The 27,982-nt window shown below is 41.3% G+C and overlaps 1 protein-coding gene across 1 annotated transcript; it reads left to right on the top strand.

Annotated features, from left to right (window-relative positions):
* Positions 1–550: 550 nt before the first annotated feature.
* On the top strand, positions 551–22,563 carry DCTN6 (dynactin subunit 6). The gene is made up of 7 exons (XM_068971136.1): positions 551–623; positions 5,494–5,558; positions 15,499–15,604; positions 16,946–17,034; positions 18,329–18,376; positions 19,899–20,041; positions 21,601–22,563. The coding sequence occupies exons 1-7, from the start codon at positions 601–603 to the stop codon at positions 21,697–21,699; spliced, it is 573 nt and encodes a 190-aa protein (XP_068827237.1). The 5' UTR covers positions 551–600; the 3' UTR covers positions 21,700–22,563.
* Positions 22,564–27,982: the final 5,419 nt, after the last annotated feature.

The following is a 27,982-nucleotide window of genomic DNA, read 5'->3' as shown; positions in this document are numbered from 1 at the left end:
TTTCACTCACCCACTCCGGCACTGGCAGGCAGATTCTTTACCACTGTGCCACCAAAGCTCTGCTCTGGACATTTTAGTTTTCATAAGACCTCGCAGCATCCAGGTCAAGCAGGCATTCGAATAATCAGGTGTGAAGCTTGGCAAGAAGGACAGAATTAGAGATTAACCTGAGAAAGACATCAGGTAGAGGGTACTTAACTTACGGGGTGGGGGTCGGGGGGTGGAGAACCAGCTCACATTGAAAGGGAAAGGGGCCCAGGTTTAGCAGGAGGATCCTTAAGGAACTTAACTGAGAATGAACAGTGGGACTTAATGAGGTCACAATGACTTGCGTTGGATCTGACTTAATGGCCGTTTTAAACCCGAGTCCACCGATCCTTTTACTGCACTAACAATCAGTTCGCGGCCAAACACCGCCGCCTGGCTGGAGCCGGCTCACGCAGAACTGAAACCTCCAATGCAAGCCGGCCTCGCCCCCGCCCACGGCAGCAGCGCCAAGGCTCCGCCCCTTCCCCGTCCTACCAGGCTCCACAATCACCTACAGAGATCATCGCTGTGCCCAGGCGGTTGTGTCGACCCAGCTAGACAGGAGCTGAAACCATGGCGGAGAAGACTCAAAAGAGGTGGGTCGCTGTCTGAGAACCTATCCTGTCCTCCCCGCAGGGGTGGAATCTGTTCCTGGTCGCCAGTGGTGGGGACTTGGGTGGTGTCTTATTCCAGGCGCCCCGCCCAGATAGTTCCTAAGGCCCTCCGCGTTCGCGGAGGGAGGAGGCGACGGGCTGGGGGTAGCGAGGGACGGGAAAGGATGCGGAATGGGGTGGGGGAAGGTCCTGGTTCGTGGTCCCTCCGTGGCCTCGCTGGCCCCCCGCCGCGCGCGCGCCCGCGCTGTCTCGGGCGGGCCTGCTGGGGATGCAGGGCGTCCCCGTCGCCTGGGACACGGAGGGACCCTCCCCTTTCCCGCGGCACTCGGAACCCCTGTAGCTGTCCTGTGTCCCCATCACCCGCGGTCCCCCAAACCCTCGCTGTCCGTCGGGGGCGCCCCGTGTATGTGTAAACGGACTCAAAGTGGGGCCCGCGCCTGGGCCAAAGCTAGCTGCGTGGTAAACGCGTGGGGACGGGCCTCGGGGCTGCTGGGCGCTGTCGGTGGAAAGGGACAGCTGGGATGCAAGACAAGCTTCAGTTAAACCTTTCCCAAAGCAGCAAAGTTGAGCACCCTCTGCTGACTCTTTTAGAAAATGAACACCGACAAGCCTTGTTTTGGGGGCGGCGGTAAATTAACATTTAGGTTTTTCATCCATTTAGGCAGGTAATTGGAGAAGGCAATGGCACCCCACTCCAGTACTCTTGCCTGGAAAGTCCCATGGACGGAGGAGCCTGGTAGGCTGCAGTCCATGGGGTCGCACAGAGTCGGGCACGACTGAGCGACTTCACTTTCGCTTTTCACTTTCATGCATTGGAGAAGGAAATGGCAACCCACTCCAGTGTTCTTGCCTGGAGAATCCCAGGGACAGAGGAGCCTGGTGGGCTGCTGTCTGTAGGGTCGCACAGAGTCGGACACGACTGAAGCGACTTAGCAGCAGCAGCAGCAGGCAGGTAATTGTAATCTTTTGCATAAGCTAAAGAGGAACAGATATGCTAGGAATATTATGCGCAGTATATAGGAGTGTGCTGTGGAGATGGGGGTACTAGGACTTCGGCTAAGTCTTACCTCGGCTGCCTGCTCCCGGCTCCGCCCCTTCACTCCTGAGTTTTATTATTCCTGTCTCACAAAGAAATATGCTGACTGACGCACACAACCTGGGCCGTCTTCCTTGGGCATAAAACTGAAGACAGGGCACTTTTGAGTCTCTCCTGTTCTCACTTGCCCAGTGTAAGTTAAATATTAGATAATGCTTTTTTCGTTAAAAAAAGAAATCATAGCAAGAGGGAGGCTGAGGGAATGGAAAATTAGGATCGGAAATCATGTGTAAAATGAGCTGTTTTATAGGGGTTTATTTATTTGTCCACAGCTTAATAAGATTGCTTTTTTTACACACACAAACCCACCTGAAGCTAAAAGGATTGGAGAAAAAGTGTTTATAAATGGTGATTTATCACCATTTTCAAGGGCAAAATCATTCAGCTGACACAGGAAAACTGTCCAAAGTGACAGGCTGTTTCCGGGAAACTTCCAGCTAACAAAAAGGGATGATTGATGTTCATGTTTTCGAGTGTGGCTGAGCAGAAACCTTAGCATGGACTGTTGCTGTACACCTTTAAGCCCCGCCCCTTTACCAGGTAACAGTTGCCCAACTCTTTGTGACCCCATGGACTGTAGCCCGCCAGGCTCCTCTATGAAATTTTTCAGGCAAGAATACTGGAGTGGGTTGCCATGCCATTTTTTGGAGGGGGGGGCGGTCTTCTCAACCCAGGTCGCCAGTGGTGTTTGAACCTGCTTCTTTTGCATCTCCTGCGTTGGCAGGCAGATTGTTTACCAGCAAACCATCTGGGAAGCCAGGTAGCAGTTACTGGGCTCCTGCCATAAGCAATCAGCTGTCGGTGAGCGCCGTTAGTGGTCCTGCTCAGCCATCCAAGGGTGCTGCAGTGAGCCCCTCCCACAAGCCGCCAGCTGTCAGTGAGAGACAGTTAGTGGTCCTCAGTCAGCAGAGTGGTGGTCTTTAGGCCTCAGGCAGAGAGTCGGGTAAGAGGCAGACCCTGGGAACAGTTGAGGGCTGTGTCCTGCAGGGCTTCAGAGCCCTGGCCAAGGCCTCCCACTGGCCAGGCTCAGGTCTTGAGCGGCTGTGAACCTCTCCCCCATCCCTGTGTCTGCAGCGTAATGGTAGTGGCGTCAGCATAGGATGCAGTGTGCAGGACCCAGCCCCTGCCCTAAGGGAGGGTTGAGGAGCCTGAGAGTCACTGGGGTCCTGGGCGCCTGTCTCCCTCAGCGATGACGGCTAGGCAGGGTCTGGGGACGGATGGATATCTGCCTCCTCTTAGCCAGGACCTGGACTTTGGAGGGTGACAATTGTGCCTTGGGACCTGGGCCTTTCTTGTCAGAACAGAGAATAGCATTTGTTTGGTAGAGATTTACAGAACATCGTTACCTGACCATGAACTAACCTCAAGAACAAAGGATCTGACACCAGGATGTTTGCAACAGCTAACCATGCCCCCACCCCAATTCCTAGAAAAGGGCTTTGCTAAAGGCTTTCAGGGAGTTTGAGGGTTTTAAGGCATAAGCCACCCACCTCCTTGCCTGGCTCTGGAGTAAACCTTTCTCTGCTCCAAACTAGTATTGTTTGGCCTCACTGTGAGTCACATGGACTTGTGTTTCGATAATATTAGGACAGCGATGTCCCAGGAATGAACTTTGGTTCAAGAAATTTCAAGGCCCTGGGCTTCAATTTCCTCATCTAGAAAATGAGAGGTTTGGAGCATTTTCTGTTTTCTACTCCATGTCACTAAAGTTTTTCCATCTCCGATTCAATAGAAAGGTTATATATTTTCTGTGATTTCAGCAGACAAGTGACATGTAGTAATCCAGATGGATCATTTTTAAATTGTATTAATTTGTGCCTAGTAGAGAGTCAGTCAGAATGATGGAGACAGACGTAGCTGTGTCTCCTCTGGACATTTCTTAAAGATAGACCTAAGGATTATAAGTCTCTTATTTTATCAGTGTATTTTTTTAAACTTACTTATTTTTAGCTATTCTGGGTCTTCACTGCTGTGTGGGGACTTTCTCTAGTAGCAATGAGTGGGGACTGCTCTCTAGCTGCGATGTGCGGGCTTCTCATTGCGGCGGCTTCTCTTGCAGGGCATCGGCTCTAGGCTGGGTGGTTGTGGTGCACAGGCTTAACTGCCCCATGGCACGTGGAACCTTTTAATTTCAGAGATGCTTGCTCCTTGGAAGGAAAACTATGACAAACCTAGACAGCATATTAAAAAGCAGAGATACCACTTTGTCAACAAATGTCTGTATAGCCAAGGCTACGGTTTTTTCCAATAGTCATGTATGGATGTGGGAGTTGGACCATAAGGAAGGCTGAGCACCAAAGAATTGATGTTTTCAAACTGTGGTGCTGGAGAAGACTCTTCAGAGTCCCTTGGACCCCAAGGAGATCAAAAACCAGTCAATCCTAAAGGAACCCTGAATATTCATTGGAGGACTGATGCTGAAGCTGAAGCTCCAGTACTTTGGCCACCTGAGGCAAAGAACTGACTCATTGGCAAAGAGGACAAGAAGAGAAGGGGGCAGCAGAGGATGAGATGGTTGGATAGCGTCACTGACTCAGTGGATATGTGTTTGAGCAAACTATGGGAGATAGTGAAGGACAGGGAAGCCTGGCATGCTGCAGTCTATGGGGTCAAAGAATTGGACACAACTTAATGACTGAACAATAACTATGTGGAATCTTCCTGGACCAGGAATTGAACCCATGTCCCTTGCATTGGCAGCCAGATTCTTAGCCACTGAACCACCAGGGAAGTTCTGATGGATATTCTTTTTACTTAGAGCTTTAAAAATACTTTGTGATAGGAAGATTTGTTACCTTAAATTTATAGAAGAAAAATCTGTACATGTCTTTCTTAAGTTTTCCACATCAGTATGAAAGTGGTGATTTTTTTTTTAATATTTATTTTTGGTGTTACTCTGCATTTATATTAGGGGACATTTGGGTGGATTCTGGAATATGAATGATGCAGAAACATGTTAAAGAGTTTGCTCTGACGACTCTCAGCTGTGTTTCTGGTCTCGCGCTCTCTCATGGGCCCAGATCTAGATATACAGGGTCTTCTCCATGGGTGCCTCAAACTGACTTCATCTAAATCTTAACCAAATAACTTCCATTTTTCATTTTCTTGCTTCTCTATGTACTGATGTTTTTCAAATCTTCCAACAGATAATGTCAGATGCCTCCTAACTTTTTCCCCAAGTGCTCATCACATAATCTTTCAGGTTTTTTTTTCTTTTTTTTCTAGAAATCTTCCCTTTGAAGTCCTCTGTCTTTGCTCTCTAAGACCGATGCACAGCAATTACCCTAATGTTCCCCTCTGTCCTTGTATGCTAGAGCCTCTGATTCTAGTCCCTGGTTTTGATTGTTTTGACTTAACAGTGTAGCTTGGAGATCACCCCGACGCTTTATACACGGGATTATTCCTTCTTTTTCATGCTGTATATTACTTCATACTATACCATGATGTACTGACCAGGTCCCTACTAATGAATGCCTAGGTTGTTTTGAGCTTTTTACTATTTAAAAACAATGTTGGTATTAAAAGAGTCCAATGCCTTTTTTTCCTCTCAAGCATTTTAAGAACACATGATAAATGGTTTTAGCCTGATGGATGGTGTATCACCTGAGAAGTTTATAATATATTACATCTAACAGTTCACTTTTCATTTTTCCATAAGTTTGTTTTAACCTTTCTATCATTGCAGTGCCAGGATAGCTCCTCTAACAATATTTTTAAACCTTACCCGTGACGCATGTCACTTTTTTCTCCCTGCAGTGTGAAGATCGCACCTGGAGCAGTTGTGTGTGTAGAGAGTGAAATCAGAGGTGATGTCACCATAGGTAAGAGAATATCCTATTAGTGTTGTCTCTGAAGAATTGGTCTTATTTAGTTTATTTCAATGCTTTACAGTTCGTTAGGTATTATTTTCTATGTTTGACTCCTAATTTTATTGACAAAGCAATGTATTTCTCTAAGTGTTTAATGTTTCTCAAATAACTTAGTGTGATGGAGTCTATGTTTAAACTCCCATCTGATAAACTAACAAGGCAGTATAATAAGGTGATTTATTTGAGAGACATCTGCTGTGCACCTCCTGTGTGCCTGGCCCTATGCTCACACCTGTGCTTGCACTGTGGGCCCAGCAGTGAATATAGCAGAGCTCACATTCTTCTAAGAGTGTAAAGCACAGAGTCTGATGGACTCGGGGTTAGCATCCTTGCTCTTTATCTGCTGGGTCACCGCAGGCATATCACATACCGCAGGCCAGGACGTGGTGGCTGGAGCACCAGGAGTGTCCTGGGTAAGACAGGAGAGGCATGGAGACGAAAGCGCGCACTCCCAGTGGAGTCTGCTCCCCTTAAGTGGTCTTCCTGAAGCTTCCACAGCACTCTTTGCCTTGGGCCTGGTCTCAAGGACACATCTAGCTACGGAGAATGCAGGGAGATGTATTGTGAACTGGACACACTGTAGCCCCCGTATTGGATTCTCTTACATAGGAAAAGGGAAGAATGGACATTCAGCGGCAGCAGCTTTTGTCACATGCAAAATAAGAGTGCCTTCCTCAAAGCTTTTTGAAGGATTAAATAAGAGAATATTTATGAAAGTCATGGCCCAATACCTGACATGTAGTAAGCACTCAATAAATGTTGGCTAGCTGCACTGTGAAATCAGTGTAGCCTTGCTTTAGAGGTTAAGTCCAGTGTTTAAATGAAATGAAAAATTTAATCTGTGGACCATGGGCTTCGCTGGTGGCTCAGTGGTAAAGAATCTGCCTGCAATGCAGGAGATGTGGGTTCAACCCCTGGGTGGGGAAGATCCCCTGGAGAAGGAAATGGCAACCCTTTTTTATTCTTGCCTGGGAAATCCAGGCTCAGAGGAGCCTGGTGGGCTGCAGTCTGTAGGGTCGCAAAAGAGTTGGACACGACTTAGTGACTAAACAACAACTTGCTTATATGAACATGATTGAATTCCCCCAAATGCACATTCTAGCCACTAGATCTTTTCCATACGTTTTCACTGGACATGGTGCCCCGATATCTTTATTAACGTGAGCACATGTTTACTAGCCACTGGGTGTTACCAGAGTAGAGCTTTCAGGAAACTTAAGTACACTTTCAGAGAGAAAATGTGCCTTGTTCCCTTACACTAACAGTAACTGCAAAAGAAAAAAAAAAGAATTTCTGTAATTTTAGTAAGTCTAAGCCTCCAGCCACTTCAGGATCATGTCTTAAAAAACTAGTTACAGTTGTGCCAGTATTATGGAGCACAATTAGGGCTTTGCCCAGGTTGGATCTAATGAATTATTTTAAATTGACAGAATTTCAAAGTTTAGAAGGTAACTGTGTTTCTTTTCAGTCCTGTATTAACTTTGTTAACTTTTAAACCACTTGCAAACTTTTTATGAGGAGAAATTAGGCACATTTCCTCTGCATTTTTATTCTAGTATTTTTATGGTTTTCATCATGATTGAAGGGATAACACCTAATGTTAATTCTCAGGGTATTCTATAATTAGAAGGAAAGTAAGACTAAAATAATGATATTTCCCTCTCATCTCTACTTCTTCCCTACTTTAAACAATGTGTTCAGTATCTACTGTGAAGTAGATACATAGATGGTACGGATATCTCTACAGGCATAAGTGTACACACAAGTATACATATATGTTTGTGTGTGTGTTTCAGATTTGAAATAACAGGTCCTGTCCTTGCAGAAGCTTCCCTAGAAGAGCAGTAAAGTCTTTATCCTGTGCCAAGGAGGGCTGGGCCGCTGCACAGGACTGGGGCCTGGGGGTTTCAGGAATCGGCACTCACTCTCCTGCTCTCCCTGTCTTTCATGTCTTGGTGCTCTTCCCTCTTCTTCATCCCTCTTATCCTCCTGCCTTCCTTGAACGTTGAAATTATGTGAAGAAATGTGGTATTTAAATCTGCTTTCCATATAAGCTGATCACCGGCTGATCATGCACCGCTCTGGTGGTTAAAACATAAAATGATTGTTCAACACAGATTTTCAGTGATGGATTGTAGCATAAGAAATGATAATATTTTTTTTTTAAACTAGTGATTGTAATTTCATCATTGAATGGATCTAAGTTAATATTGTGTTGGGTTTATTTTTGACCCAGGTTTTTAAAACCAGAAAATGTTCTCGCTTTACAGAAACACCTCAATTTTTCAAAACTAAGGAAAAGATTCAGAGTGATACAGTTACCCAGTGTTCCATGCTCCATATTTCTTATCTCATTTTCATTGTGCCTGTTTCTGATTCTTAATTGTATATATAAATATGGAAATTTTCCAGAACTGATACTTAGTCATTTCTATCACTTTTGTATTTGGTGTAAAATAATCTCTAATTTTTTTGTACTGTTAATTCCTTTTTCTGATGTAATATCTCAGATTAAAAAAGCTCTTGGTAGATAATACAGTTAAAGCAGAGAGCAGAGATAAGTTACCTGATTAAAACTCACTCTCCCTACCGTGTTTTCTTTTTCCTTCTTTTTTTTGGGGGAGGGGTGTGGAATTTTCTTAGGGAAACTTTTATTTTTTTATTTTTTAAAAAATTTTACTGATGTACAGTTGATTTATAGTGTGTGTTGTTAGTTTCTGCTGTACAGCAAAGTGAATCAGTCACACATGTACATATACCCACCGTTTTTTAAAGTCTTCTCCCATATAGGTCGTTACATAGTATTGAGTAGTTTCCTGAGCTATACGGTAGGTCCTTACTAGTTACCTATTTTATATATAGTTGTGTGTATATGTCAGTCCTAATCTCCCAATGTATCCCTCCCTCCCTTCCTCCCTGGTGACCCGTTTGTTTTCTATATCTGTGACTCCATTTCTGTTTCGTAAATAAGTTCATTTTTTTAGATTCCACGTATCACATTATGTGATATTTGTCTCTCTCTCTGACTTCCTTCACATAGTACGATCATCTCTGGGTCCATCCCTGTTGCTGCAGATGGTGTTATTTCATTCGTTATGATGGCTGAGTAATATTCCATTGTGTATATGTATCCCATCCTCTTTATCCATTCCTTTGTCGATGGGCTATTGTTTTTCAGCTTATGGCTGGTTTTGTTTTTGCTTAATTTATCAGAATAACTAATGTAATTCTTCTCCTGTTACAGTATAGATATGGAGATTTCGCGATGTTTTACATAACTTTCCATCCCCTCATCAGTTTTGCCTTGCTATGTTTCAGTTAGTAGAACATTAAGTTTTCTGTTTTCCTAGAAAATCAAGTATTTGGTTTATCAAAGAAACTAGTCTGAAGCTTTGAAGTGTAGTCCTTGACCACCCCCTCATCAGTTTTGCCTTGCTATGTTTCAGTTAGTAGAACATTAAGTTTTCTGTTTCCTAGAAAATCAAGTATTTGGTTTATCAAAGAAACTAGTCTGAAGCTTTGAAGTGTAGTCCTTGACCAGAAACCCTATGTCTGTGGCGCTCATAGAACCTGATCCCTTTCATTAGAGTCTGTTAGGAAACAAACCTTGGGAAAAATAACAGTTCTCCTGTTAATTATAATTTGGGTAAATAAGCTTTCGTCTTATTTACTATAAAGCCTGCTTTTCCTTTTTTAAGTCTGCTTTTAATTAGACTGCCTTGATGCATGGGTTTTGCATTATTTTCTGAAAATTGTTTTAAAAGCTGGAACCCATCTTAGAAAGGTCCATCTGTGCACAGTCCTGCAGTCCTGTTACTGCTTGGAAGCAGACTCCTGGGGTTAGGGCAACACTTGGGGACTCCTGGTGTGAAGGCAGAGCGCCTACAGTGACACAGCTTTGTGATGGAAGCACTTTGTCCCACGTTGTTGTTCTTTCCATTAGAGTTTTTTAATACAGATCAAAAGCTTCCCTTTATTGTGGAAATTTTTTTAAATTGAGATCACATTGGTTTATAATATTATGTAAGTTTCGTATGTACAACATTATATGGAAATCTTTTTCAATAAGGCAAAACAGTGGCTTTGACTTGAGAAATGCATCGAATATAAAACAGTTGTTAAAAGTACTTCATCTTATAGGTCAAAGGAATTGTTTTCATTTTCAAGAGACCTTGTGGCTTTTGGAACTATTTATTGACATATGAAAATGTCCACAAAGATTGCTTTCTGTGGCAAAGATAGACAGGAAAAATACCCTTTACTAACTGAAGGGAATGGAAATATGATGCAAGGAATGTCTTTCTGGCTAGGTTGCGTCAAGCCCAGCCAACCATTTAGAAAAATAATTCATCAGCCAGTAAGGCAGCTCCAACTCTAGACACATTTATCCAAACAAGGAGATAAGCCAAATAGGGTTTCAGCACATTTGGTAAGAAAATACACAAACTACCCTGCCAGAAAGAGCTCCAAGAAAGTTCACGACAGCCTTTTAACAAAAACTTTCCATGGTGACAGATTTTTATTTTTAAAGCATTTTAACCCCAAGACCCTTCAACTTGGTTTGAATTCAGACCCATCCTAGGTGAAAGTGCCACTTGCACGCAGAACAGTGTGGAGCAGACTGTGCTCACATTTCAGCGTGCGGTTGCTGCCCGCGTCTTGCACTAGTGCTGGGCTGTCAGGCTTTCTGGGACCAGTCTCCAGCGCTGTGCAGAGACAAAGCACCTGGTCAGACGTTTCCTTTAAGAAGTTCACCAAACTTAAGTCTTAGCAGTCACGTATACTACAGTTCATGTTTAAAAACTCACCTGTCTAGTCTCTGCCCCAAAAAGCCCTTCAAGAGCTTAAGGGGAGGTATTTAGTTTGTCACCCATGACCTTGCTGTTTCTTCACAACTCAGAGTAGATCACATTGCCAACATTCGTTGGCTCATGGAGAAAGCAAGGGAGTTCCAGAAGAATATCTACTTCTGCTTCATTGACTATGCTAAAGCCTTGGACCATGTGGATCACAACAAACTGGAAAATTCTAAAGAGACAGGAGACCAAATCACCTTATGTGTCTCCTGAGAAACCTGTATGTGGGTCAGGAAGCAACAGCTAGAACCGGTCATGGAACAACAGACTGGCTCCACATTGGGAAAGGAGTACGTCAAGGCTGTATATTGTCACCCTGCTTATTTAGCTTCTATGCGGAGTACATCATGCAAAATGCCGGGCTGCATAAAGCACAAGCTGGAATCAGGTTTGCTGGGAGAAATATCAGCAACCTCAGAGATGTAGACGATACCACTCTATTGGCAGAAAGTAGGAGGAGAGAGCCTGTTGTTGAGAGTGGAAGAGGAGAGTGAAAAAGCTGGCTTGAAACTTAACATTAGAAAAACTAAGATCACGGCATCTGGTACCATCACTTCATGGTAAATAGAAGGGGAGAAAGTGGAAGCCATAACAGATTTTATTTCTTTGGGCTCCAAAATCAGTGCAGACGGTGACTGCAGCCGTGAAATTAAAAGACGCTTGCTCCTTGGAAGAAAAGCTGTGATAAACCTAGACAGTGTATTAAGAATCAGAGACATCACTTTGCTGACAAAGGTCCATAGAGTCAAAGCTATGGTTTTTCCAGTAGGCATACAGATGTGAGTTGGACCATAAGGCTGAGTGCTGAAGATTTGATGCTTTTGAACTGTGGTGCTAGAGAAGACTCTTGAGAATCCCTTGGACAGCAAGGAGATCAAACCTGTCAATCCTAAAGGAAATCAACCCTGAATATTCGTTGGAGGACTGATGCTGAGGCTGAAGCTCTAATACTTTGACCACCTGATGAGAAAAGCTGACTCGTTGGAAAAGACGGTGATGCTGGGAAAGATTGAAGGCAAAAGGATAAGGGAGTGGCAGAGGATGTGATGGTTAGGTGGCACCACCGACTCAATGGATATGAGTTTGAGCAAACTCCAGAAGATAGCGAAGGACAGAGGAATGTGGCATCCTGCAGTGCATGGGGTCACTAAGAGTTGGACACGCCTTAGGGACTGAACAACAGTTTCACCTTTCAAGTCACTTCAGAACTCCAGGACTTGTAGTTTGGCAGTGTGACCACCAGGTGGAGGTGTTGTCTTAAACAGGTCTCATGGAATCTGCTCACTGGTTCCTGTAATGCTTTCTATCCCCGGGAGGGGCCTGAGACTTAGAACCAGTTTTCCAGTTATTTACTAACACTCTTGTTAAGAATGATAAGAAATAATAATAATAAAATACCTGGCTAACACAGCGCCAACATTATTTTTAAAAGGGAAAAAATGAAAATATCAGTTGTTTTCAAACCTGTACTTTAGAGGAACTTTTAAAGAAGCATAGGTCCCAGTGTAACCTTTGTCTTATCAGCCTTTCTCAAGTAGCTTTTTGCAAGACTGCTTGTTGTCAAAAGCTGCAGCCTGAGGACCAGCAGAATATCTCGTGCCCCTGGGTACGAATCTAGCTGCGGTAAAGGATCTGCTTTCGGTCATTACAGCCAGGACGACCTCTCCCTCCTGTCAGATTTTTAATGCCAGTATGGAACATTTTTATTAATCTGTTTCACTGTCTTACAGTAAGGTGAAGAATTTCTTCCCTGTTTAAAAGGAGGTTTCACCTTGTTACCTGAGTATCAGGGGAATAAAGCAGTCCCTTTTCTTCTGTTTCTCAGACCAGAAAGAGCTGTTTTGTTTACTGTGACAAAGTTCTTGGCTCTTAGTGTCAGATAGTGATGAACCTCCCATTTTGAAGAACTGTGGGCCAGACCCCATGCTCTCCTTTCCAAATATAATCCACACTTCAACCTGGTGAAATAGGCTATCATAGACTTCATCTTTTTATAGATGAGAAAACGGAGGCATTTGAGAGGCTAAGCACACAGCCTTTAAGTGATAAAGGCCAGAGCCTGGCCTTTCTAGACAAGGGGTGTGGTTGCTGGCTGGGGCTTTAATTATAAAGAACCAAAAATAGAAAGATCGTGTCCCTTTATCATAGAATATCTTGACATAAAATATAGATCTGGTATTGTGCAAACCACAGCTTTACATTGCTTCACACAGCTGGAAGGACCTATAAGAAATTTCTCATTTCAGAGGAATCCAGTGCTTGTTTCAGCATTGTTTTAGCACCTCTCCCCAGAAGAGGTAATTCTTCTAAATGCCTGTTATTAAGGGGTTGGTTACATAAGTCATGGTATATTAATGTGAAATAATATTCAACAATTTATGTGGAAAAAAATCACCATCACTTTTTAGGTGAAAAAGCAAGTTGCAGAATGAGTACCATCCCTTAGTTTTTGAAATTCATATTTTAGTATGTAAAATTCAGATTTTTTCTCCTTCAAGTTGAGCTTATCTTCTAACTTTCTAGTGAAATATATTTTATATACAGTCATGTTTACAGATTTTAAATATACACTAGTACTTAAATCTGGAGTAATACTCCAAACTTTTAAGAATAGTTACCTCCAGGGAATGAGATCAGCAGGAGGAGAGAGGATCTTTCACTTTTGACTTTGATTTTTGGGGGGTGAGCAGGTATTCCTTTTATGTGTATGTATATGTGTATGTTTATGTGTAAGTGTGTATATTTATAATTATGTGTGTGTATATTTATAATTATGTGTATGTTTATAATTATATGTATGTGTGTATGTTTATAATTATGTGTATGTGTGTGTATGTTTATAATTATGTGTGTGTTTATAATTATGTGTATGTGTGTATATTTATAATTATGTGTATGTGTGTGTATGTTTATAATTATGTGTATGCATGTGTTTATAATTATGTGTATGTGTTTGTGTATATATTTATAGTTATGTGTGTGTGTTTATAAGTATGTGTATGTGTGTGTATATTTATAATTATGTGTATGTGTGTATGTTTATAATTATGTGTATGTGTTTGTGTATATATTTGTAATTATGTGTGTGTGTTTATAATTATGTGTATGTGTGTGTATATTTATAATTATGTGTATGTGTGTGTATGTTTATAATTATGTGTGTATGTTTATAATTATGTGTATGTGTTTGTATATATATTTATAATTATGTGTATGTGTGTTTATAATTATGTGTATGTATGTGTGTATGTTTATAATTATGTGTATGTGTGTATGTTTATAATTATGTGTTTGTGTATATATTTATAATGATGTGTATGTGTGTGTTTATAATTATGTGTATGTGTGTATATTTATAATTATGTGTGTGTGTTTATAATTATGTGTATGTGTGTGTGTTTATGATTATATGTATGTGTATATTATTAATTATGTGTGTGTGTATGTTTATAATTTGTGTGTATATTTTTTAACCAAAGGAAAAAGGCACCCGTGGTCACAGTCATGGCCACCTTGAGAAGTTTCCCAGGGATCTGAGTGACCCCATCTTCTGTTCTGAAATCTCCTATCCTAAGCAGGAGCATTTGCCAGGAAAAGTTTTACTTTAGGGAGCCAGAAGTGACACGAATAACAAAGCCACCCTCTGTGTGTCCCCTGACCCCGCACCCGATGTTGGGCCCCACCTTCTGTATCAGTCCCCAGCTCTTCATTGTTAGGGAAAAAAATAAGCTGTCCTGAGATTCTTTCCAATTCTCTGGGCACCAGGAACACCTCCTTATTTATTTTAATACATTTTTGAGTGAGCCTGTTAAGTCTTCCCGATTTTCAAGACAGACAAAGCTCCAGAGGGCAAAAATAGCACCCATTCCTTTTTGTTTCCCTGTAACATGCAGCCCTGCGTCTTGCATGTCACTAGCAGATGGTGATTGTTGAGTAAATTGAGTTGATTAGTACGGTTGACTGAAGCAGTTGAGCGCTGAGTTTGACGGGCAGCGTCGTCTTCCTGCCTCCCTCCCTACCTCGTGTCACTGCCGCCCACTCCTGCTGTCGGAGTCAGCTGCGTCCTGTGCAAAGCAAAAACTTCTGTCCCGTTGTCTACAGATAAGGATGGCCTTGATCTGGGTTGGTGGGGCAGGTTGGGAGGGAGTGCCTGCAGTGAGGTGATGTTTTCTCATCAGTGGCTTCACTGTCAGCCAAACGCTAGGCCTTTGGGTCAGTCGAGTGGAGGAAGGGAATGGTACAGTCCGGAACCGACGGCCTTGTTTAGGCCGTGCAGGGCCTCCTTCACCCCGTGGTGAAGGGATGCGATGAGGGGCCTTCCTGCCCCTCAGCCGTGAGGCTGGAGTCACTGCCTCAGCTCTCCTACTGCCAGAGTCCAGTAACCACGCTTGGCTCCTTCCTCTGCCTCCCTTATCCTTTTCAACTGGTTAAAATCATATCCTCGACCAGACATCAAGGGCTCTGCCTTCTTCCACTGAGTAGGCTTATAATAAGGATAGTAACAGAGTAACAAAGGTCAGGTGAGTCTCCATGCTTTCTAACTCTCATTCCACCTGTATTTCATCATGTTCCCTCAATGAGAGGACTAATCCTGTAATACACCAGCATGAGAAAGTGTTATGTGGTTCCAGCATAAGCAAGTACCAGTGTTGTAAGCAACGAGAGCCTCACCTTTAGGAGGGAAGAGAAGAAAAGGAATTAATTTTTATTGCCAACTCTGTGCCAAAAAATCATTGCCTACAAACAGTGTTTCATCTAATTCTTACAACAACCCTGCAGGACTGGTATTATCATCACCCCCATTTCACCGCTGAGATTACAGAGACTTCACAACAGAGGGTGAGCCTGGACTGTCCAGCTCCAAAGCCCTGTGCTGTCTTCCCTCTGCTGGGCTGGAGATTTGGCCCAAATTACAGTGATAACCTTTGTAACGTGCCCCGTGGGGTACCCGGTACCTGCTTTAGGAAACGTTCCTCCCAAGAGCCTCCTTGGAAGCTCGGCCTCCACAAGTAATTTCTTTTCCATCCGTTTAACAGGACCCAGGACAGTGATCCACCCTAAAGCACGAATCATCGCAGAAGCCGGTCCAATAGTGATCGGCGAAGGCAACCTAATAGAGGAACAGGCGCTCATCATAAATGCGTGAGTAGCACCCTCACACCTGCCCTGAGCGAGCTGCCGCAGAGAGAGTCTCCGTTCATGTCAGCCATCTCTAGGGACCTTCTGCAGCTGACATCTGGAAGGCCCACTGTCTGAGAACCAGGAGGACACTAAGGATCTTTTTCAACACAGGTAGTAAGTGAGGATGCTACAGACCAGAGGGGTAGAGAGTGTCCAGGGTGAAGCAGCTCATAGGTGGATGACTAGAATCTCTGCCTCTGGGTCCCTTCCATGTGCCAGCCTCTTCTGTCCCTTAAGGAGGCGTCTCCTGAGGACACCCCCAGTGGCCCTGTGCTGTGCTCCCAGCCTCGAATGATCTTCTGACGGGATGGCTTGATTCTGACTGCGTTATTACTCATACCAGGACACGTGAACTTCAGTCTGATGTATATTTTCGTGTGCCTTATGGGGATAACACTCAGAATTATATTTGAAAAACCGGAGGTCCTAGAGGCAATTTTTCAACTTTAAAGATTAAAAAAAAATTATAAGCTATTAGAACATGTATAATCTTAGTGAACTAGACTGTAATACCTATGAAATTTTTACAAGCATCTGTAAAGCTAGATAAAATTTTGGCAGGAAATTCAAGCTTATACCTAATTTATAGCAACAGTGTATGGAATGTGTAGTAAAGACCTTGGGAAAATATTTAACTGTGATAAAGAGATTGATTTGTCTTAATGCTTACTTAGGCTTTGGAAGTTTCTTACTATGTTAAGCAGTTTCTTTTTAAAATGCATTTTGGCACCTTTACTGTAAGTCAGTTACCAACAGCTATATTCTGCAGTAACTCAGCTGTCAGAGATAAAGCACCATTTTTAAATGGCTTCCTTCTCTTAGACGGCAAACATTTTTTTGTTACAAATGTTTCAGCTAACCACGTAACAGCATAAAATGATTATTTTACGTGAATATCTGTTTACATTTCACAATCTTGAATGGTTATTAGGAATGGAAAATTTTCAAGTTAGGCATGATTTTGATTCCAATTTAACAAGCTGAAAGTCCCAGCCAGCTTCTTTTCTGCCTTGTCCTGGGAAAGGTCCCCTGGGCTTTGAGTTTGAAAAATAAACAAAGGGAGACTGACTTTCTATACACACCTGTGATTTCTTTACATTTCAGTAGTTCTGTTTCAATTCAGAATCAAGTCTTCTCCGGCATAGAGGATAAATAATTCACTTGGATTAAGAAATTATTTCACGTCATTACATATATCAAGCTTGATAGAGGTACAGTTGAGAGAATGGACCCAAATTCTTTAACAGGAGAATTGCTTATTGCATTGTTGACTTTTTGATAATTTCTCTCTTCTTTTTATAGTCACCCTGATAATATCACTCCTGATGCAGAAGATCCAGAACCCAAACCTATGATCATTGGCACCAATAATGTGTTTGAAGTTGGCTGTTGTATCCTTTGCAATAATTTAAGAGAAATCATTCCCAACTGTCTTTCAGTACCCAATCTCCCCTGTAGAAATTGTCATAATTTATCTATCAAATACTTTATATGTATGTATGTGTATATACACACACACACATACTTTATATATAATAGATCATTTAATTGTATATGTGACATGTATTATGTATATATATAAATAAATGTATGAATTATATTTTTAGGACTAGGCCATCTATCTCTTGAAAAGACTTATTTGTAGTATATCAAAACAAATTCTCCCCTCTCTTTGACTGAGTACCTTCAGAGAGTGAAGGAAGTCCGCTGTTTTCAGTGTGCACACGTGCTCATGCACTGCCTGTAGGATCTGTCTGCTCGTGTTACGCGTCTTGTCAGCAGGTGGTGGCTGAGCGGCAGTGGACGTGGAGCAGAGTAATCTTGGCTTCACTCCTGATTTAAGAACCACAGCTCTGCCCATTTGTGATTTCTGTATAGTTTTAAAAGGTTGACAGTGTGTTCCTGTCTGATACAAGGAAATGGTGGATGGGCTGGAAATATTTCATTCTTTGATGTTTTTCTCCTGAGTGTTACCAGTGCCTTTGCTGATTTCATGCTCTAAAAAAAGTAAAATCTTTTCATAATGTGAGTAAAATCTTTTCATAGTGTGAATAAAACATTACTTTATAGGAGAAACTATTAATACTTCAAGGAAAAAGCTAAAGGTTTAACAATAGCAAAATATTTAAGTGAATTAAGCGTCAGTTATAAGATAGACCATTAGAACCATTAAGGAGTCACTTAAAATTATGTTTTTAAAGATTCTGATGGTATGGAATAAGGCTTGCAAAGGTAGGTGAACTGAATAAAGTAAGCTACAAAAGGTTATAGAGTTTTATTTTATACAGTTTGATTTCCAGTTATATACAGGGAATGATATATCCACATAAAGATAATGTCAAGCTGTTAACAGTGCTACCCTTACGTGATTGGATGTTAGACAGTTTTAATTTTCTTAAACAATTATGAAAATATGTTTCTTAAAACAATTATGAAAATACTCATAAAATTGGGGTATAAGGTGCTCATTTCTTTAAAAATACAGAAGGCGTTCATTTGTACTTTGAGATATTTCTGTTTAAAGAATTAAACTTTACTTGCCTACTACCCTGGGCAGGGAGTTCTGCTCAGCCCGGCCTGCGGGGCCCTCTCAGACCTCTGTCTGCCCCACTGCAGGACAAGGAGAGTGAATCAGAAAGAAAAAGATGAACATGGTCACAATTTGTACTTAACTCTGGCTTACAGATTGCCAAGCCATGAAAATAGGTGATAATAATGTTATCGAGTCAAAAGGTAAGCTACATTTGAAACTGTATCGTGAGAAGTGATCACCTTCTTTCTGTCTGTGGTGTTCTGGAAAACAGCCTAAGTGCAAACCTCGACGAAGCCACGTGCTTGGAAGGACTGCAGGCATGGTTGGAAGCGGGCTAGCATAGCCAAGAGACAAATTCTTCGCCTTTAAGGAACCTAATCTAATCATCCACTAAATTAAATTCTAGCTGTGTATGTTTAAATCAGGATTGAGTTAAACTTTCAGGTGAAAGATTTGAAAAAGATTTCTACTAAAAACTAGTGTCAATGGTAATTTAGTTGATTCATGTTGTTGAAATAAAGGAAAAAAACCCCAGTTTCTCTACTAGTTTGCTTTCTTTAATTTCAGGACTGCTTTCCCCTAGCCCATTAGAAACAAATGTAAGCTACTTTTCATAGGAGGGGCTAGGCAAGGGGTCTCCTGAGTTGCCACCACTGCTGGGAAGTGACTCCAAGAGCTTGTCCGGAAAGAGCTGGAATGATAAGACTTGTCTATTTTTCTAAATAATGTTATCTATTTAAGAGGACAAATACAGTCATTTTATTCATTTTTAAAATTTTTATTTATTTTTGGCTGTGCTGGGTCTTTGTTGCTTCGAGGGCTTCTCATTGCAGTGACTTCTCTTGTTGGGGCACAGGCTCTGGGGCGCGTGGGCTCAGCAGTTGCCGCCCCTGGGCTCTAGAGCTCAGGCTCGATAGTTGTGGAGCGTGGGCTTAGCTGTTTTGCAGCGTGTGGGATCTTCCCAGATTAGGGATGGAACTCATGTCTCCTACATTGGCAGGTGGATTCTTTACCACTGAGCCACCAGGGAAGCCCAAGACCTCTTTATTTTTTTTTAATTAATTTGTTTTGATTGGAAGATAATTACTTTACAACATTGTGGTGCTTTTTGCCATACATCGCCATGAATCAGCCATGGGTGCCCATGTGTCCCCCCATTGTGAACCCCCCACCCACCTCTCTCCCTACCGGCTTTGAGTGCCCTGCTTCATACAATGAACTTGCACTGGCCAAGACCTCTTTAGAATAGTGCCTTTCTTTTCTTAGTCTTGGATGGCATGAAAGAAGAGCTTTTTAAAACTAATTAGACTTTTTGGTAACCTACTTAATAGTTTTTATTTAATTTGGATTACCAGTTATGATGATGATGATGAGTATCACTGTCATTTTCTGTTTATTCTATACTTGCCGTGTGTCAGACCTGTGCTGTGATTATCTCATTTATTCCTTATAGCACATTGTGAAGTAGGATGGGCTCCATTTGAGAGAGAAACTCGCTGAGAGTGTTTACAGGTCACACAGATCACAGCAGAGCTCTGTTTTGGATCCACTTAATGCTAGCCTGGTTCATGCCTCTCTGCTGTACAGACTCTGGACTGAAGCACTTTTACTATGTTTCTTAAGGACAGTTTGTATTTTTATGCTTGCATCGTCTTAGGAAGGAAACAGTGTTCTAGTCGCTGACTGTCTTATGTAGTCGCTCTCTGTGTGTCTTTCCTGCAGCATATGTAGGCAGGAACGTAATACTGACAAGTGGTTGTATCGTCGGGGCCTGTTGCAACCTGAACACGTTTGAAGTCATCCCTGAGAACACGGTGATCTATGGCGGAGACTGCCTTCGTCGGGTGCAGACTGAACGGCCACAGGTACTAGAACCTCTCAAGTCGGTAGCATCCTTTCTAGGGCTGCTAGTTTTCCCAAAATACCACATAAATGTATTAACGGGGCAGCGAGTCTGTTATTTTAAAAGCAAGTGATTAAAATAAAGCATCAGAGGAACATTCCTAAAACTGCAATTCATTCGTTGACTCAACAGATATTTGAGTCCTTAAGTTAATATCAGAAATACATCCAAAGATGACAGTGACATGTTGGCTGTGGGAAGAGAACATCCAGGGATGTTTCTCCTAGTCTTACATATTTTCACTGAAGGTGCATCTCCAAGCCTTACGAACTATACTGATTTGCTCCTACAATACCAACCTTCAAGGGTAAGAAATGAACCTGCCACATTACTATACACCCAACTTGGGGCCGCCGATCACTTTACTGACATAATTGGCCTGAAAATAAATGCAGCTTGTGAATATGCAAGTATATTTAGATATTTTCCTGGCTTATGAGGAATTGTCCCCTCCTAATAACCAAGAATAATGGCAAGTATGCATTTGGAGTTTCATGTTAGAATAGGAGATAAATATTGATAGAGCATTTGGGGCTTCCTTTGGATAGAAGGCATTCTGATTGACGTTTTAACCTTACTGCTTGGCACACTCAGTATACTTCCTTAGTTACGCAGCCTCCTTCCCCTCTCCCAAAGAAAATGTTTGCAAGACATTTAGCACTTTTGATTCTTAGCCATATTTTATCAGAAATTAAAATGCCAGTTCTTTCTGGGTTATTCTAATTCTGTCATCTTTGGCTTTTATTATTATAAGCAAATATTACTATTCTTTGGACCAAAAAAGAGATAAGAACAAATCTAGTATTTTTTTACTATCTTTCTGCATAACAGCAAAATGATTGAAGAGGGAAAGATGAAGCTGGAGTTGGGTTAAGGGAGATTAGAATTAAGTGAGCAAGAATATCTGAAGTTTAATACGTAATGGTATGTATGCAACACTGTTTTCCATGTTTTACCAATTATAAGGATCATATAGAGGTCCTTATTACAAATGATCCCCAGACATTTTGAAACAAAGTGGTCAGGGCAAAGTACCCCAGGTGAATTTTACAGTGAGGCCAAGTGTGAGCAAGGCTGTGATATGAAGAGTGAAGATCAGATGCGTATCATACCTGTGCGCTCTGTCATGCACAAAGCGGTGTACTCATATTGTCTACTATAATGGAAACTCTTTCGCTTCTTAGAGGCCAAGATGAAATCTACAAAAAGCAAGGCTGAAAACTGATAAACATACATTTTTACATGCAAAAGTTTTTGGCTTTTTCTTATTACCAAACTCAATGTATGTTCATTGTAAATTGAAAAAGCAGGGGAGCCAAATTAAGTCAGTGAATGGGATCCAGTGCAGGGGGCACAGGCTCAAATCCCTAGTCGGGGAACTAAGATTCGGCATGCCTCAGTCCAAAAAAAAGAGATCAGTGAAAATCACCTGTAATTCCATGACGTAGTGATAATCATTTCTACTTGATGCTCTTAACTTTGCTTTCTGCTAGCCAGGTCTTAATTCTCTTATCTTTTTAGCCCCAGACACTACAGCTGGATTTCCTGATGAAAATCTTGCCGAACTACCATCACCTAAAGAAGACCATGAAAGGAAGCTCAACTCCAGTTAAGAACTAAGACCAGTAGATGACATCAAGATAATATTTGCGTTTGACCAATGTCTTTTTTTTTCCTTTGACTGGTGTCTTTTGAAAGAGCCACATGTTTGTGCATTCGTAACAGGCCACAAAACACCTGTTGACTTTATCTTGTAAAATTGAATTAGAGAAGAAAGTAATGGATTTTCATTGTAACTGTCCTCTATAATTTATATAAAATGTATGATTTTCTGATGTCCTTGTCCCATTCTGATAATTTACAGATTTTTTGCTCTGTGTTGTGTGTTATGTAACATGTTGGCCATGAATTTTTGTTATGTAAAAGACTACCCATGATAAGAAAGAACATATTGTTATGTATTTATATTCTAACAAATACTAAACTAAATAAAAATGTTGATGACAGGACTTTAATCAGTTTTTCTACTTGCATCAACTTTCCCAAAATAGCTCTTTTAATTTTTACTGTATACTAGTTAAATATAAAAGCTAATGTGTTTACCTTTTCCTTTTTTGAATTTGTGGCTGTCTAAAATTTCAGGTGAAATTTCAGCAGCTGTTGCATTAATTTAGATTTCATTATGTTCCCAAGAAAAATATTTTTTTTTCTCTTTAGTAAAACAAAAGTAATCAGGGAAAGATGTATTCAGTAGAATATGAAGTAATAAAGAATGATGTCTAATGAAAATGACAAGTAAATGACCATTAAGTGGTATTCTTAAGTTTCTGAGGACAATGAAACTAGAAGAGATTTTGATATATCTATAAATATATGAAATTATCTTGGCATATTACTAATCAATAATTATCAACCGTGGCATGATTCTGTTTACCTGATTATATAATAGGCAAAATATTGAGCATTTTATTGTAATTCCAAGTTTTTTTTAAATAATTCAAGTGTGCCCATTAATGGAACATAGTAACTTTTGAATTAGTAGATGTTGATTAATACTAAGACATTAAATGCTAAAATATTTTCTCTTGGAACATTTTTTAAAATTGAAATACAGTTGAGTATGTTGTATTAGTTTCCCATGCACAGCAGAATGATTCAGTTATACACATATGTGTATTCTTTTTCATATTCTTATCCATTATAAGTTATCACAAGATTAATTTTTAATAGTGGATAGTAAAAAACTACTTTTGAATTTCCAAAACTGAGTGGTACAAATTAGCCTTTGTTCCAAATGTGAATGACTTTATTTTGATAAGAATATTCATGACTCAAGTTAGAAAAGTATACTGCTACACGTAGTGGTTTGAGAAGAGAAGAACATCCCATAAATGTCCTGTTTTTGATAACTTCTGTGTGTTCATTTTTCAACCCCTAGTGATCACCTTAGGATATTGTTGATCACAAAAGTTTCTACATAAAAGAGCAGAAATTACAAAACTACCCTTGAAATGCTGTGCCAGTTCTGAATATTATATCTGGATAAGCTCTGATGTGCTCATAACTGCCCTGTGCTCCAGACTATGCAAGGAGTACGTGAAGACAGCAGTGGCATCCCTCCCGAGGACTTGGTAATAAGATAGCCCCAGAGAGTCAAACTATTGAATCATCACGTGAGAAGAGCCTCAACGTTTATCAGGTACACTGTGGCTTTTAATTGCCATTAACTCATTTGAGGAAAGAAAATGTTAACAGAAAATGTCAGTTTACCAGGAATACAGAGAAAGTGTGACAGCATGAACACAGCGTTAACCCATGGAGGGGAGGCGCTGAATCCAAGAGATGTGAGCTGTTCAGTAACCAGAGTGTTCTCTGGCTCAGGTCACACAGCTTGGGAAGAACATACCTCGGGACTCGTCACTTTGGCCTCCAATTGCAAGCGTAATCTGATTGCTGATGCGGCCTCTAAGGCGTTGTGCTGGGCAAAGGGGGGCCTCTGTCTGCGAGCATCAGAATACCGTTCTGCACACAGAATTTAGAGAAACTTTTTGATTTATACATCAGTGTCATGTGAACTCCGTTTGTGTAGTTCAGCCTCCATGTCTGTCAGTTTAGCCGATGAGTTTTGAATATTTTAATGAAATAGTTGATCCCCCTTCAGGACAAAGAATCGAAGACAGTTTTTTTGCAGTTCTTGCTCTTTGGGGCTTCTCCACAGCCAGGCTCCCAGCCTTCTTCTAGTAAACAGTCTCTGCCTCACTGAGATTGCAGTCAGCACTCAAACCTCAGCACGAATGTTCTAGGTGATTATGCTAAGTAGTAGGACAGACCCTGACATACTGGTGACTGAAAAAGAAGCGCCTAAGCAGGGAGGAGAAAGAAGCCATTTTATCACGGCAATTTGTAACAGCTCTAGGGCCAAGATGATGGGTTTTTACCAGGTGAAGCGTCAGGTCCAAAAAGGGTATCGTACCCTGCTGTCTTCTCCACTTCATCCTTTAACACACGCCGTAGTGGTTATCTATACAGTGTAGAGTTACCCTAAAATACAGCAGCTTAGAACAATGAACATGCGGTTTCTTCAGATCAAACCTAGGAGTGGCTCTGCTGGTGGTCCTGGCTCAGTGCCCCTCATGAGATTTCCCTCAAGCCAGAAACTGCAGTCAAATGAAAGCTCAACGGGCTGGGGGCGGGGAAAGGGGCGTCCACCTCCAAGAAAGCCGTCTCCCGTGGCGGGTGGCAGGGGCCCTCAGTGCCGCACACGTGAGTCTCTCACACGGCAGCTGAGTTGTCCTCAGGATGGGGCAGCTGGCTTTCTTCAGCTTCCTCCAGATGCAAGCAAGGAAAGACCTGGTCTCCAATATTACACACCACCACTCATGCCTCATTTTATCTGTTAGAAGCAGGTCACTAAGTCCATCTCACACTCAAGGGGGGTCATTAGGCTCCACCTTTTGAAGGAGCCAAGAACTGATGTTCTTGGAACATCCAAGAATCGATATTCATCTTCTAAAACTGCCAGCATACACAAACACACATCATTTCCACCTGGGGTCCTCCTAGTGCGCCGTCAGCATCTCAGGGGCCCCAGCCTGTGGGGAAGCTTTAGGAAGGACTGCTGCTTAAGATGGGCACATGACATCGTTCAAGATTTCTTTTCTGTTTGTTTTTGGCCATACGTCCTGCGGGATCCCAGTTTCCCGACCAGGGGTTGAACTCAGGCTCTCTGCAGTGAAAGCATGGAGTCCCAACCACTGGACCAGCTGGGAATTCCCTATTCGAGATCTTCATCTCCTTACCTTGTATAAACCTTGTCTTCTTAGACATTTAGATTACTTGTCCTAAGTTTAGCATGCATTTCATTAAGCCTCTGTTTAACCGTCTCGGCTGCCCTGGTGGCTCAGACAGTGAAGAAACCGCCTGTAATGCAGAAGACCCAGTTAATTCCTGGGTGGGGAACATCCCCTGGAAAAGGGCATGGCCACCCACTCCAGGATTCTTGCCTGGAGAATTCCATGGACAGAGCGGCCTGGCGGGCACACCCCACGGGGTCACAAAGAGTCAGACATGACTGAGTGACTAATACTAACGTAACTTGTCTAGGCTTAATAGAAAGTATTAATAAAAAATCTTGAAGGATAAGGGTGCTGAATAACAGCATGTTGAAAATAATACGAAAACTGTTCATAATGCTAAAACATATACTTAGTAAACTCACTGACATTTTAAAAATTTGCCTGTGTTTGTTAAACTTGTATAGAACCTATTACATGTTAGGCACTGTTTAAAGCAGTTTACATATAACTTACTAACTACACATTAACTTCTTGATATTCTTAATCATCAGGTAGGTAATGTTATTACAACTATTTTACAGATGAGGAAATTGAGGTGCAGAGAGGTTTAGTAACCATCCAAAGTCACTCAGCTAGTCAGTGGCATTTCAGCTCCAGAGTTCATAACCTTTACACTACTCAATGCTGCCATTAGGAAGGCTAGTTAAACCTTTTAAGATAGAGATTCTATAACTTGCTGAGCTTCCTAAATGCTAGTGGGAAAACAGCTGTGAGTTTGTCTTGCTTGGTTTTTGCCTCTCAAAGTTTTTAAACAGCCTGAGACAAAACAATAGGAACATAAAAGATTTGGTCTTCCCACTGAATTCAATAAGAATTACTCAAAGAGGGATTAAGGTTAAGACTACAAGTCATTCTATCTAGAACTTTAAACTGCTTCTGCTTATTATTACTAATTAAGTGTGGTGGTAAATTGTGGTATTTTCGTTGTTTTTACTTCTAAAAGTAATATAATTTCATTTCAGACATTAAGAGGGTAAAGAGGAAATACTTCTAATTCCATGGCTTATCCTCAAGCACCGCCTCTTTTATCATTTTGCTGTCTAATTCTTAGTGTTCAACTCCTAATGAAGGTGAATGAAGATAATTTAATCTTAAAGGTTTATAATCCCACTGTAGACCTGCTGTTTTATTGCAAGAGGACACCAGGAAACAGGATCATTTTTCCCCCCTTTTGGCTAGCCAGATGGGTTCTCCTAGAGAATTTTATTATCCTTAGTAATCCAACCTATATTAAGGCTACTGTAGACTTAAGTGTTTTATTAAATGTAAACTAGGAACAGTTCCTCGCCTGCCTCCTTCAAAGGAAGAAAGGTATATTTTATATTTTAGAGTTTTTACCAGGGGTAGAACTAGTACCACTGCACACATCCAGATGGGGGCTCAGGCACGGCACCATCCCTCAGAGAAGTGTTGCTGGTCCCACTGGGGACCTATTAATAGCAAAGAAGGTTGGCCAGATCTTTGTTAACATCCCTTCCGAAAGAGTGTCTGCACTAACTTCACGTGAGCGTGAGGGCTAAGTCTCTGAATTTAGATGTTCTGTTTCTTAAACCGATTCTGCTTTCCTACGGTTCAGACATTTGAACCAGTCTCTGTTCTTTATGAAAAACGGTGAGGAAGGCCCACAAACTTTTTATAGCTGGTAAGTAGGCCAGTTCCTTATGGGCTAGTCATGTTTCTCCCGGAGTTGTATGCTTTTCAAAGTTAATCACTTGTTCCCAAACTTGTTTATGCAAGTTGTACTCAGTAATTACATAATTTAATGCAGTATTACCAAACTCAAACAAATATGAGTGTGAAGAGGGTCGTAATCGCTCTGAAATTACGTTGAATGCTTGAGAAAGACCTGGTATCAGGAAAAAGATGCTGTGGAATTAAATGTGGACAGAACAAATGTGAAAGTTTGGGTGGGAGGAAAGGGTTGGCAGAATCTAGAATTCTGCCCTTGGTTTGCTCCGCAAGTGTCTTGAGTCCTCACTACACTGAGACTAAAATTGACAAGGCTACCCGCTGTGCCAATGGATATCTTACATGCGCCCCAATCAGGAGACCCCATTCAGAGAAGAGGTCTTAGCCTGATACCAAAGGAATGATGGGTGAATGAACTTGTATGTGTTTTAAGTTAAAAATAAAGTTATAAGGACATTTATTATAATTTTGTGATTTCCCATTTTAACTTGCTTTTCTCTTCAACTTACTTTTCTCTTTAACTGGCCATCAACAGATCCTGACCACAGAGAAGCAGGGAGGTTCCATAGTATGATGTAACGAGCAGCTGCCAACCACACACAAGTACAGGAACATGAATTACCTAGACCTCAGTGCTTGCTAGCGACATAAGTACTGTTTTTAAATCAGTAGCCTCATTTTTATAAAGATTACACAAAAGCCCTTATTTCTGGGTTAGACGTGCTTAATTTTTAATACAGTAGATTTTATAACTTAATTACATATAATGTACCTAAGCCCGTTATCTGAAGAGATGGTTTCAGATCTTTCAACTTATCCTGTAACTGTGCCTAAAGTATGTTTCCGTTTTACTTAAGGGTGGCATAATTGTAGGTGTGTGATATATCAATATATTGTTAAGTGCTTACAGCCCAGAAGGACAGACTGTGACTTTTTATTTACTCCTGTAGTCAGTGAAACTCTGCCATCATGTTTTGTATATTTTTTAATTGGGAAAAGAATGACCCACACCTGATCCCATATACCAGCTTTTACATTTTAACTTTATCATAATGTAATAAGAAAAATTAGAAAGCTCTTTATTATAGACAAATTATTAAAGTTTGTGCCAGATGGCAGAAAATCAAATGCGTTCGGGTTTTGAATATTGAAATAAGAAGGGGGGAAAGTCATACTGTAGTATGACTGTTTTGCTTAAATTACCCAGTATATAAAGGCCCCTTCCCTATATTTCAAGCTTTGTATAGAAGAAGAGCCACATTAGATCAGGGGCAGCATCTGTCTCCTCTTCCTCCTTCTCCGCAGATTCTCACATTTGGTTCAGCTGTCCACCTAATCTACAAGTGAGCCTCAGTCAG

The sequence above is a fragment of the Capricornis sumatraensis genome, chromosome 4 (assembly GCF_032405125.1).
Source record: "Capricornis sumatraensis isolate serow.1 chromosome 4, serow.2, whole genome shotgun sequence".
Classification (NCBI taxonomy): domain Eukaryota; kingdom Metazoa; phylum Chordata; class Mammalia; order Artiodactyla; family Bovidae; genus Capricornis; species Capricornis sumatraensis.
Note: the sequence above shows the minus strand (reverse complement) of the source record. Positions and strands in the feature narration are given on the sequence as shown.